The 12415-nt window shown below is 52.9% G+C and overlaps 4 protein-coding genes across 4 annotated transcripts; 1 reads left to right on the forward strand and 3 right to left on the reverse strand.

The window, feature by feature from the left end:
- Nucleotides 1–1085: 1085 nt before the first annotated feature.
- Nucleotides 1086–5566, reverse strand: LAESUDRAFT_700021 (uncharacterized protein). Its single transcript, XM_040906400.1, has 13 exons — nucleotides 5288–5566; nucleotides 4837–5228; nucleotides 4496–4783; nucleotides 4263–4441; nucleotides 3857–4212; nucleotides 3388–3800; nucleotides 3092–3333; nucleotides 2830–3042; nucleotides 2610–2778; nucleotides 2435–2554; nucleotides 2171–2377; nucleotides 1994–2119; nucleotides 1086–1938 (listed from the first exon to the last, which is right to left on the reverse strand). Exons 1-13 carry the CDS (start codon nucleotides 5511–5513, stop codon nucleotides 1234–1236), a joined length of 3636 nt encoding a protein of 1211 aa, XP_040764409.1. The 5' UTR covers nucleotides 5514–5566; the 3' UTR covers nucleotides 1086–1233.
- Nucleotides 5567–5727: 161 nt separating this feature from the next.
- On the reverse strand, nucleotides 5728–7353 carry LAESUDRAFT_812635 (uncharacterized protein). The gene is made up of 4 exons (XM_040914424.1): nucleotides 7251–7353; nucleotides 7084–7193; nucleotides 6948–7025; nucleotides 5728–6893 (listed from the first exon to the last, which is right to left on the reverse strand). The coding sequence occupies exons 1-4, from the start codon at nucleotides 7269–7271 to the stop codon at nucleotides 5891–5893; spliced, it is 1212 nt and encodes a 403-aa protein (XP_040764410.1). The 5' UTR covers nucleotides 7272–7353; the 3' UTR covers nucleotides 5728–5890.
- Nucleotides 7354–8684: 1331 nt separating this feature from the next.
- Nucleotides 8685–10961, reverse strand: LAESUDRAFT_653107 (ribose 5-phosphate isomerase; the record flags this gene model as incomplete). The annotated part of the gene is made up of 9 exons (XM_040904391.1): nucleotides 8685–8771; nucleotides 8831–8917; nucleotides 8982–9173; nucleotides 9232–9283; nucleotides 9337–9417; nucleotides 9480–9657; nucleotides 9706–9724; nucleotides 10583–10820; nucleotides 10924–10961. 9 exons carry the CDS (start codon nucleotides 10959–10961, stop codon nucleotides 8685–8687), a joined length of 972 nt encoding a protein of 323 aa, XP_040764411.1.
- Nucleotides 10962–11473: 512 nt separating this feature from the next.
- LAESUDRAFT_653113 (uncharacterized protein) lies at nucleotides 11474–11716 on the forward strand (the record flags this gene model as incomplete). Its single annotated transcript, XM_040904393.1, has 2 exons — nucleotides 11474–11623; nucleotides 11687–11716. The coding sequence occupies 2 exons, from the start codon at nucleotides 11474–11476 to the stop codon at nucleotides 11714–11716; spliced, it is 180 nt and encodes a 59-aa protein (XP_040764412.1).
- Between the last annotated feature and the right edge of the window lie 699 nt (nucleotides 11717–12415).

Here is a 12415-nt window from a genome sequence, read left to right on the forward strand (position 1 = left end):
GACAGGATTTGCCAATTTAACGTTCGGGTGCAGCAGAGTGATTGCGACACTCAGAGTACAGGCTGCAGAGCCCTGCTGTCTGCAGTGACAGTGTGAGAGCTTGACATTAGCGGACGAATGCGAAACACATTAGCTGTGATCCGTGGCAGTCATAGGTCTTGAGGAGTGGCGGGCTATGTCATGGACGTCCAGGTCACCGCTTCACACCGTGCAAATCTGAGAGGAGGAATGTCTCGACCAACGACCAACACGTAGATGAATGAAAGAGTGTGCGACAGCTATCATGGAATGAGATACGCGAAGGCGTTGCCCGTCACAAACTATCATTCTCTCAAATCACAATGCGACAGCTGACACGTCGGCGAATGCTTTGCGTGCTCCCCGGATTCCCGAAGACGTTCATGCATCAGCGCGCAGCGGAGGTGATCACGAGCATGCATGGTAAGCCGGTACCAGTATGTAGCTATGATACTACGTCAGCTTTGTCGTCCTACCATCGGTTGCACGAAGCGTCCCAGTCACATTTCTCGCACATTCACGATACGCCAAGTGAAGTGTAACTAGGTGGTACGATCCTGGCTCTTGAAGCACCATAAGAGGATACGTGCGCCCTCCAGTGGATCCTCAAACAAAGAGTAAGTCCACGGTCGTGAGAACTAGTCAGCAGCCACACTGCACATGAACTTTTGATGGTGCAACAAGTGGATAGCCAGGAGACCACGCAGTCAATGTCAACGTAGCCGAGACACTTCTTTCGTTCCACGGTGGCCTGTCGCCGGACAGTTGATTCCGACAGAACCGCCTCAGGCGGACGCTCTGGTAACATCATCCACCGTCTGTCGATCGCGGGTCCGGGGAGGACGTCGCCGCGGGACCATAGGGCGGCAGAGTAGTCTAATCGAGAGGAATACAGCGAAGCAGTGTCGTCGTCGTTTGCCACGGCCACGAGCGATGATCGCTGTATCGCAATGTGACCGAGGAAGACCCGGTCACGAGACTTGTGACTGTGATGCACGTCTAGCGCCCGCCTCCTCAACTGGACGGAGCACTGGGCTTTTCGAACAAATTCTAGATGTACACAGATGTACTTCGAGACACAACAGATAGATTCAGAGTAGATTACAACTTCAAATGATGCGGCGTTTGGCACCAGGCTGACACTTTCCCGTTCCAAGTCCCCTTGTGCTGACAGTCTGCTTCCGAGACTACTACCAGCGTCAACTAATAGTCATCCTAGAACCCGCTGGCCATAACTCGAAGCTGCTCCAACTTCTTCAGCACTTCTCCGACGGTTCTATCCAGCTCATTTGCAATAGAGTTCTGCCTGCTCGGAGGGAGACGTGCATACATCTCGCACAGATCCCCATCCATAACACCCTTCACGGGGACGTTATAGCCTCGCCACGCTAGATGGTCCCGGCCGACGAGACTAAGCTGTTCAGTTCGCATATGCTGCTCGAGGGTGGAGATGAAATCAATATCGTCCTTGGACACAAACGGCGCGAGAACACCGATAGTTCCATGCAGACCGGTGTACACAAGCACCTCTCGACCGCCGACGACCAACGGGACCTTGTGTATGCCCGTCACAATATCACCGACGTGGAAGTGCACGAGCATGTTCGTCTTGTGCGGGGCGCCCATGAGAATGCTTTTCTCGTGCATGATCCCGGCGCCGACAGGGTCGTCGTCGACCTGATCGGAGACCTTGGAATCGAGGCGGTTGACGAAGATGTTTCCGAATCGATCGCCTGCTACAACGGTGTTGTAGTCAAGCATCGTCGCGGAGGTGATATACCGAGGTTGGGTGTCGTCCGCGAATATCAGGAGTCGGTCCTGAGGTGACTTGTACGCTACGTAGTGAATGGATTCCTGCATGTCGCCGACGAGGATACGAGACCCTTGCATGTTCAGAGTGACAATAGGCGAGGAGAAGTTCTGCAGTCTCGAGTGAGCTTACGTCAACGTCTTGCGCTTGAATGTGCACACCAACCTTGTTCTCAACCTTGCGCAGCAGCTTCGTCTTGCCCATGTCGTACAACCCGAGAGACTTGCCAACCCCCGCTGCCAGTCGTCCCTGAAATGCGAGGACCGCGAGAGGAATGTCGCTGGTCTCCGTCTAAGTCACACAATTGAGAACACGTCTCCCATCATGCTACGGTGAAAGTACCTTGTGAAGCAACTCAAGGCTCCGACCATCCTCCGTGAGCCTGTACGTCCTCAAGAAGCCGAACGTGCAGGACCTAGGCGCCAGGAAGGCATCCTGTGCAGTGCCGACGACAAGGTGAAGCTCATTGTCACGAGCAGCGAATGGCACTACCGCTAGCGAGAACGCTGCCTCGTTATTGTCTAACTGCACGATGTGGACGGTCTCTCCCTATTTCAACGGCTCAACAATTTGACAGATGAGCTTTCTGACAATGACCGGACGTACCTTCATTGGGTCGATGATACGGATGCACGACGCCCACACTCCAGCAGGCGCCTTCGGGCGTCCAAACTCCCTTGCTGGCAGGTTGAGCACTTCCTCATCAAACGTCTTGTGCTCCACCCGCTACATAACGACGTCAACACAGACATGACACAACAGATGACCGCCAGATACGTACCAATCTCTCCAGTTGCTGCTGGGATGCCTCTTCACTGTATGCACGATGGTCGCCTTCGATGAGGTAGAAGAGACCGTTTTGGGGATGCATGACGAATTTGCGCGGCGTATAATCCAGAGGTATGGAGTTCTGCTTCAGCTTCGTGCCCAAGTTCAATATCTGGAAAACACTTCACAGAGGATGAACGACAAGTGATGAACTGGGTGTTGAATAGACTCACCGAAGCACACTTCCCGAGACGCCAATCAGACCGCCAGAGTAAGATTCAGCGGAGAAGCTCCAGGCGTAGTCAAGGTTCTCATAGATCAACGGAGTGAAATGCATGAGATTCTGGTAGGTGTAGTTCAACCACGACTGCGACGACAGCGCCATGATGGCGGAATTGCCCTGTACAGTGACACGGACAAGCTTGACGGGTTGCGTCCCCAGGAACCTAAACGAGGCATCAGCATCAAAGCTCACTCAAGATGACCGCAACAAACCTTGTGCGCGTGTCTGTCAGATGGCCATTCGAAGGGTCCAACACGGTTCGGAGTAGCACGCCATTCTGCAAGCCGATGCTGACGAACATGGTGGGCTGAGCCCGGTTCAGACTAGCGTCTAGAATTTCGGCAATACAGATGGACGAAGGTGGGGCCGTCAACGCCTGCAGACTCATGGTTTCCAGAGTGCTTTCAGGATCCAACGAAATGATGCGGACTGTCTGGTCCTCGCAGCCGACCGCCTGAGAGGGGGAAGAAATGAGGCTTAATACAGCCATGAAGGAAGTGCCTCTCACTAAAAACGGCGTTCGCTGTCTCCCCTCTGGTACCTGGCCAATGCTGAGCGCCAATATGGTGTTGCCCATCGCCCTGCGATCCTGGTATTCGTTGAGTTGGCCCTCCAGGTCCAACTCGAAGTATACCAGCTCACCGCTGTCCAGCGCGACGACGACCTGCCGCTTGTTCGTTGTCGCGTTTACGATCGTCTTCCCACTGGGCACCTGCCATTCGTTCACGCGTTTGTCTGCCGTGATGTGGCGGATGCCATACGGGTGCACTTGCAGCAAAGCATCCGCCCCGATCTGTTGGACGGCGATGGTCCGGGCCGACGTTAGCAAGCCACTATCCTCGACGTCTGTGATGGTCTCGCCGATCGAGAGAACCCGTGTACCGTTGACGAACGATAGAATGATGTAGGCGTCGTGCTCATCTGTTGCATTGTCATTAGTGCGTCTGAAGAATGAAAGCACCATTACTATTTCATACCATCCTCCTTCAGCTTCGTTGTCCAAATCGCATTTGGCATAGTTGGTAGATCATGTTTGACCGCTTCCTCAACATCCAATGCGTGGCGCAGAGTCCTGAATGTGCTCCGAGCCCCCCTGCCGCAGGCAACGAATATCTGAGGCGTTCCCGCATTCGGTAGAAGATTCTGGACCTTAGAGTCGATGATAGGATCTAACGACTCCATGTCGTTAATGAGTGAAAGGTTTTCTAGGGAACGCGGGTGGAAGAAGACACGATGGAGAGGTGCAGTAGGGTCTGCCATCCCATACGACGGATAGTCGGTCGACGAGAACTGTTCATCTTCCTCACCCAATTTGAGGAATTGATAAAGATGGCTACGAAGATGTCAATATGCTGCAGTAAACAGATCAACGTGTATGCGCACTGATTCCCAAACTCTGCCGCGACGAAGAGAAATCCGGACTTGAGGATGCACAAACTCGTAGCCACAGGAACCGTGTCGAAGTACGAGATCTTCAGAGCTTTGACATCTTGCTCCTCGTGCTCGATTGTGACCTTGTATAGATCACCCTCTTCACTTTGCAATAGGAAGAAGAACGCGCCCTATAATGTCATTCAATACTAAGGTGGAACTCTATATGTCGGGGAAACCTTCACCTTCAACTTGTGCATAACTGCCGCAGTAATGATGAGACCACGTTCATTGTCTTGGAAGGGGTAATTGCGGCGGGGAATTGGTACTCGATGCTGGGGAGCATCCATGTGTCTGTATATGATGTGGTCTTCACAACACACTAACACACCAGAGGGTCCGTCATAATGATCAGACGAAGCGAGCTGCCCTCCAGGAACTTGCACCAGCAAGTTCGCCCGAGGATCAGTGGGCTCGCTCCACTTCCGTACAACGTGGTTCAGACTGAGGTCCAATTCGTAGTACGTAAGCATCTAAGACGGAGTCGAGATGAATACCTCACGGTTCTTAGTAGACGCGAACACACCTTTTGCGCATTGTTGAATGATGTGCCCGTAGGATCTTGGTCTGATTCAGTGTAGTCAATCTCCAGCGCTGCAAACGTAGGGTTCTCGAAGCCGACATCGAGGCCGACAATGTGATGAATGATGGTATTGCTCGTGTGTGCCTCGAGTGGCGAAGATATGGTGAGATTAGCAGCAGCATCACGATTGAGAATGTATACGAGCTTGGCTTTCTCCAATGCGGAAATCATGACAGCGCGGCCCTTGGGGTCCGTAGCGAGATACTGTCCTGGCACGATCCTCCTTGCGCCCGATTTGCCATAAGTTTCCTCGTGAACCTTGACAAAACTGCCGGATTTTGGATCATAGTCGAGAATCACAATTCGTCCCGAATCCGAACCGACGATGGCATAGTCTAGCGAAAGAGTGTCTCAGAGCACGGACGTATGGGTAAGAGACCGGGGCCAAGCATACCTTTCGTCCCTCCGGTAAGACGAAATGAGGTCAGCGAGCGGATAGAACCGAAGACATCGCTTACAACGACAGTGGATAACTTGCCCGTGTCTGGGTCGGAGCGAAGGAGTTCGAGTCCCGTACCGCGCGAGACGATGATTTCTTGCTGTCGGGCTCCAGAGAAGTTACCAACGGCTGCCTGTAGTATGGCAGAGCGGGATTGTACAGTGAAGTTGTAGAGATGCATGATATTGATCAGGGAGCCACCGCGGCCACCGCCACAATCGAGGTGGTAAATCCTGGGGAGGAGCAACGCGCGCCAACAACCCAACCTCCCGATGTTGTTCATGTTTGCTTTGATGGCCAATCTAAGTCGACGCCGTCACTCTCGAGCACAGAGCAAGGCGATAAAATCAGGAGAAAATAACATTGACAAGTTGTACTTCCATTGTTGATGAACTGATATGCTGTTAATGTACATCTATCCGTAGACTACTATTATACATAAATCCAGTAGATATGATCTGATATGATACAGTGATGCTGTGCAGCGCTTCCTGAGCATGCTATGCTATAAGAACCGGTCGTGGATGCGAAATAAAGTTGTTGATGTAATGAAACGTGTTAAGCACACCATGTTTGGCCATAGAGCATCTCCTCGAGGCTGAAGTACACGGCGGGTGCAGAAGGTTGCGGGATAGCGAGCGCAGCAAGTTGACGGAACCGTGTCGCAGGAGATAGGTCGATGGAAGGCACCTGGAAAGATGGCGAGGAGGACACTCGTTCCGGAGACGTGCGAGGAGATTCGGTCAATTCTCCGAAATTACACCAGTCTACGGAGGGCCAATCGAGGGAGTTGAAATTAGAGCTATCGAGGGTGATGGTAGGAAGCAAGGGCAGAGCAGAAGAGGTGGATGAGGATGCAGCCGAGCTCATGGCTGGCGTCTCGAAGGATTGGAAAGGCGGCGCGGGTGAAACTTCCTCGCTGAGAGGCCTCGTGAGCTCTAGCGTGAGTGTGGTAGCGCGGCAGGTCTCAGTATCGGTGTTCAGGTTTAGTGCGGTGTCTGAGCGATCGCTTGCAGCTAGGGCGCATAGGTCAATCCACGTGCCGTTGGCAAAGAGTTCCTCTATCGTCTCATCCGCCAAAACCCACCCAGACGGCTGGGTGTCCGAGAGGCGCTGGGTAACAGGGGACGACATATTTGAGGGCAACGCATCACTATTAGGGACACAAGAAGGGAAAGGGGAGTCGCACGGAGTCGGAGGAAGCGACGAGTCATCAGACGAGTCGCTCCATTCGGAGCACGGAGGGGAGGAAGGGACGGGACTGGAAGCGACCGAAGAAGATGGGGTTGAGTATGTGCTTCTTCCTCCGGAGCTCGAGTAGGAGTTGTGAGGGCTCGCAGGTTCGGGACTGGAACTGGGGGAGGAAAGATCGACGAAAGACCATGAAGTCATCCCGACACGGGCTTCTTCTTTGTGGTCGCGAGCTGCGCGCAGTGAAGGTAGGTATCCGTGCTTCCTGACACGGTGACGAGTCAAAGAAGATGGATCCGCAGTGCGGAACGAACATGGCGCGCCGTGCTCAGGATCGATGTCGGGGCACTTATGTGGCTTCTCGCCAGAGCTGAGGTCGCGAGTGAGATGCGATTACATGTGTAAGGCTCAGTATAAGACCTACTGCTTATACATGTGCGTTCTTAGGTTGCTCTTCTGGAGAGTGCGGTATGTACATCCGGGATGGCCGCACTGGTGCATGCTGCGTGATACTAACGAGTTAGCACCTATGCTATCAATCGAGCCGCGCGGACCCATACCGCTCAGATTTGTCTTCTAAGTGAAGAAGGAGGTGTCGGGAAAGGTCCCGTTGTCCAGAGAGGGTCTTGCCGCAGAGGCGACACTCCAGTTTGGTGACCTTCGAAGGTGCCTAAATGAGGTTATCAGCCAAAGTCACGACACCGCGTCAAAGCATGTGCAGACTCACAACACGAGGCGTGCGAGGCATTATAGTAGCTGCAGGTGAGGTGCACGGGATGTAGCGGACTTACGGCGGGTGGCCAGGGGGAGGGGAGGGCGGATCACTCGACACTCGGAGGGAGCATGGGAACCAGAATCCCCCCAAACCCTCCGAGAATTTATAGCAGTCCGTAACAGGCCTTGGCATGCCTCGCGTACGCACAGGAAGCATGGTTGATTGGTTTTCTGCCCAAAAGCAGGTGGAGGTAGTGGGCGCTTCGCACCTTGATTGATTTTTGCCTTGTAGGGACCGTAGCCAAATAGTACCAAAGAGACCAAGTGGCCGTTTCTATATCGGGACAGTGGCCAAGTGGCTTTCTTTGGTTCTATTTGGCCAAAAGTTGCCATGTACGGAAGTGGCCACAGGTTCTTCCGCTTCCGGAGAGTGGCTTTGTTTGGCAATCTTTGGCTCACGATGGATATGGCAATTTTGATGGCGGTTACCTTCCTGAGCACAGTCGCGTGCAGACCCCTATCGGCCGTCGGTATCAAGCGATTGAGCTGGCAAGGACGACCATGAGCAGATATAGATGCTCGCGGCGTCATTCAGGTCAATGTAGGACAAGAAATCTCCGTAAGCCAGCAAGTAGTCGTGCAGGACAGCCAGCCGTGGTGGGACCGTATTAGCCTTACCGCTTGCGAACGAAAGTCAGCACCAGCTATAAGCATTGGACTGACCGATCCATCATTAATATGGAAATTTGCAGCCGTGCTTTGTCTATCGTTTTTTTTGCTATGATACAAGATAGCATACGCCCTGAAATAGCAGAATCCAAGTCAAGCGGGAGAAGGAAACATGCAAAACACCTGTCAGTCTGGTCCAGATACAAGATTAGCTGTCCCATTATCCGGCTACGTGGAAAAGAAAGCATGAACGTTGCCGCAACAGCGAGCAAAAGTTTGTCGACTCTAAGCGCCTGGCATGCTTTCTGTCAAGAGCTCTACCGGCTGCAGAATATTCGAATTTCGCAAACCCAGTAAGTTCTAGCACAGACAAAGAAACAGAGAATTCAACGAGTTGCCAGAACGAGGGTAAACGAGGGAGAGCATTGGGAACTCTGTCCGCTGAAGTCTGTTGCCGCAAATATAAGCGTGTTCGAGCGCCAATGTCTGAGACATGAGTGGCGGGGCATCATAACGCACCTACCGAGCCGACGTGTAGTGAGACGTGAATTAAGATCTCCGCGACGGCAGACGGCAAGCATGTCCAAGCCCTCTCAAGTATGAAAAGGTTGTCTAGATGTGTATCAAAGCATGTACATCACGTAGGGATAGATACGGCTTCTCTGAACTACAGTGTATACCCGTAAGGATGCAAGGTTCGGACTGCCAGCGACATCAGCATGCAGAAGCCGCGTACAAATTCGACGGTGGACGTACTATGTACACAGACATCAAGTCTCTATTCGGCAGGCTGAGGTACCGGACTTGAACCAGCATCGATCCTCTCGATCCGACCGTCGTGCCACTTGACAGTGAGACTACCGTCCTGCAGGTGAGATTGCTCAGAGATAATGGACAATGTGAAAGACGAGACAGCATACACACCTGATTGCCGAAGTACGCTGCCTTGGCCATGTGGCAGAACAGCCCGACTTCTACAACGCCCGTGAGCATCTTGAGGCGTGTCAACAGCTAACATCGAATGGTGAAGTTAAGCTGCGAAGCGGGATATCACTTGCTAGATGACTCGACGTACCGTGTACGGGTCCTTCATCATCTCCTCGGGGAAGGGGGCGTCGATAACGAAGTTGCCGTTGTCAGTCACGACCGGGCCCGCCTTTCCCTGCGCCATTCGGAGTACGGCATTGGGCGAGCCTAGCAGGTGCACGTTTTGCAGTAGCTTGGCGTACGCGAACTGGGCGACCTCGATAGGCACGCCTTGCTTGAACTGCACATTGGCCTCGATGAGAGTTCTGACGTGAGGTAAAGGGAAGGAAAAAACGTACGTTCCTTCCAAGGACGTCAGAGTTTTTGCGGTAGTCAGCGACAATGATAAAGCTAGGGAATGTGAGCGTTCAGAACAACGGAGAGACTGACAAGGATAGACGAACGTGTCTGCCGCCTCTGCCAGTACCTTTTCACGCAAGTGGCACGCTCCTCCTCCCTTGATGCAATTGAGCGTCTCATCCACTCTGTGTCGCGATGACGGCGAACGTTAATAGCAGCAGCAACGCCAGTGAGACCTCGCACGCACTCGTCGGCACCGTCTATCGTGATGTCGATGATGGGATATTGGTCGACATCACCGAGCAACAGATGCGCATTCACAATGAGCTCCTTCGACTGGAAGCTCGTCGGTATGAACACTCGGTCCTTGTTCATCTCGCGACCCTGTGCGACGATGCGCTCGACGACGTAAGGAACGGTCGAGCCTGTGAGAGGATCAGCATTCAGCGTGTGCTGTCATCGCGTCCTCATACCAGACCCGATACCAATGACCTGTGATTGTATGCGTCAGTCTTGGTCTGCGAAACTGCACGGAGACATTGAGATATCGGCACGGCAAGTTATATAGCGGCCAAAGTTGGATCCCGTTGTTTGGGCTGATCTCAGTCGAACACGGCCAACGGGTCGGTGCGCGAGCTCAACACATACATGTGTTGCACTGTGCAGACTTCATCGAAAGCGAGAAACCCTGGCCACGCATTCATCATGGACCACCGCCGTCAGTGTATTTGACTCAGTCCAGACCCTTGCTGGCACAACGGGGTTAAAGGGTCTAATTCCGGTCCGGTCTGTTTGTCCTCCGAGGTCGACAAGGCGATGCTCGACCTCGACGTCGTCAAATGATGAATAGAAGTCATTTCCGGTGCTCGTTAGCAGGCAGCCATCCACGGACTGAGAACAGCTGTAGGCCCAAGAGTAGAGAGCGCATACACAAAAACATGCGATGGAAGGAGCATTGATCACACCTCCGTGAACCGCTGTTCTTGCGTTTGAGCCAGTCAAGTATATCACTGACAGCCGTGTCTTTGTCAAACATCGGCTGTCGGTCAATCCACGTCTGAGCTGGGCAAGACTCTCATTGACGTCTTAGCAAATCGTTGACGAAGGATCCATCGACCACCGAAAGTGTCTGTCCCAGCGGGAAACATCACTGGTAGGCGTCTACTGGCCAGGCATCTTTTGGCCATCAACCCATTGACCGCTGCGTTGTCTGAGCTGGCTGAGTATATCACCATCGTCGCGACTGCCAGAGTAGCACGTTCCATCGCCACGAAAACCCGTTGACGGCGAGAGGATGGCGCATAAATGCGCGCCTTCTATCCTAAGAATAGGTGTAGAGTGGATACATACCTTGTACTGTGGGAGGACATGTCTATCCACGGCCGTCCAGGCGGCCAGGCGCTTGGAAGCCTCGATAACAGTTGTCGGCGGAGGTGTTAGCACGACACCGTTCGGCTGTTGTGCGGTCACATCTGCACTACCATGCGCACCCTTCGGTTCCGGTGGGGGCGTGCTCGTCCTGATGTACTGCACCGACTGGCCGAGGGTCTGGCGGAGCGGGGAAGGGTACACGGACTCGGTCGGGGTGCTGTCAGGAGGGCCATGGCAGGCAACGAGCATCGCAGGACGCAAAAAGCGGAAGAGAGGAAAATTGAGCGGATATGGGAGCCAAGAATGGGGGTGGCACGTACGAGAAGTCCGGGGTAAGAATCGCGGGTGGAATCGGCATTGGAGTACACCTTCGGCTCAAGCAGCGGACTTGTAGGGCGTGCGGGGTACGTTGTGGGGGTGGAAAGCAACGATAGAGGAGACGACCGTGTGTGGTGGAGATGGTGGAGAGCATACAATCGTGGTCCGGCACTCCCATTCCCATTCTTACTTGATTCTTACCTCAGTCCGTCAATCCGAAACGTGACTTTTCGACACCCTCACCATCCGCATTTGCCGGATCGCCCGTCCGCGTCTACCATTGCCATCTCGCACGGTGTGTCATCTTGAAGGCATTCCAGTTCAGTGAGAGTGTAAGGCAAGAATGAAGGCCATCAAAGGTGAGTGGAAGTCACGGTGTTCGCCAGAAGAGTGCAACTTGATTGTGCCGCCGCGGGTCTAGGCGTCCTTCTTACTTGGTACGATTCCCAACCCTTTGTTCCTTAGCTGAGCTCTCATATGTGCAAACTTTTATCTTTGTGTGTTGTGATGCTGCGGTCACCGCGTGGACGGACACTACCTTCGATCGGCATGATGTGGAACGGAGGCAGCGACTCGGCCGTGAAGCAGATTTTGCTTGTGATGAACGAGAAGGAAAGCTTTATCATCGAGGATCTGGATGACTACCATCTAGTAATCAAAGCGGACGAGGAGTGGCGAGTGAGGAGAGAACTCGAGGCAGAGGTGCGTATCCCTATCGTATCATCTTTACTGACTCTGACGAGCGGTTTGGTGCGGGTGTTGCAGCTCGAGAAGAACACTTACAGCTTGGAGTGACCTTGCTCTTCACGCCGAACCCTCTGCATCGTGAGTCAAGGTGTATATTATATACGTACGGGTACATTAACGAAATTTGTTACGCCCACAGATCGTCGATGAGTTGGAATTCAAGCCGACCTTTCTCACTGCGCAATTGTTTCACCGCATGCCAGACTTTGTCTATGATATTGCAGGTATATAGTTGCAGGGACATATATTCGATGCTAGCCGGCCCTATTGGAATGACACAATCCGTTGATGTCAGGTCTGTGTTTGACAAAATGCCTCTCTCGTGCATGCCGGACTCAGAGCGCTAACGTCCAAAACTCTTGCCGCCATCTCCTCTATTGCTTCTGCTCGTGTCGATTGCCCAATCCGAGATGGAAAGGTATGTCAGTCCGTCCTTGCCATGGCCAGTTACCATGTAAAAGGCCATCCCGAAGACTTTGATAATGATTCTCAACGCCACCTGATCTTCCATTCATCTCTGCCGCAATCGTCATGACATGGCTTGCAACAGGACGTATAAACTTCTCTTATCACACGCTCGGGATGCAGACGTTCGCATTATGGATAATTTGAGACGTGTTGGCCAGGCGCATCTGTTGTGTTTGCGGGTTCTTTACAAAATCTTCGCGGGATACATCTGCAAGTCAAGATTGTGCTATCATTATCACCAGCGGCTTTACAGTGCTATATCGTACTGACCAGTAGATT

Source organism: Laetiporus sulphureus (genome assembly GCF_001632365.1).
Source record: "Laetiporus sulphureus 93-53 unplaced genomic scaffold LAESUscaffold_19, whole genome shotgun sequence".
NCBI classification, from domain to species: Eukaryota; Fungi; Basidiomycota; class Agaricomycetes; order Polyporales; family Laetiporaceae; genus Laetiporus; species Laetiporus sulphureus.

Excerpts from the sequence above, each read along its gene's own strand:
- LAESUDRAFT_700021 (XM_040906400.1), bottom strand. The coding sequence starts at position 5,513 with ATGCATCTCTACAACTTCACTGTACAATCCCGCTCTGCCATACTACAG. Across the intron at positions 4,442-4,495 it reads CAGTTATGCACAAGTTGAAG|GGCGCGTTCTTCTTCCTATT; the intron begins GTGAAGGTTTCC and ends ATGACATTATAG. Across the intron at positions 3,043-3,091 it reads CTGACAGACACGCGCACAAG|GTTCCTGGGGACGCAACCCG; the intron begins GTTTGTTGCGGT and ends TGCCTCGTTTAG.
- LAESUDRAFT_812635 (XM_040914424.1), bottom strand. The coding sequence starts at position 7,271 with ATGCCTCGCACGCCTCGTGTT. Across the intron at positions 7,194-7,250 it reads TGCCTCGCACGCCTCGTGTT|GCACCTTCGAAGGTCACCAA; the intron begins GTGAGTCTGCAC and ends AACCTCATTTAG. Across the intron at positions 6,894-6,947 it reads AGAACGCACATGTATAAGCA|CTCTGGCGAGAAGCCACATA; the intron begins GTAGGTCTTATA and ends TCGCGACCTCAG.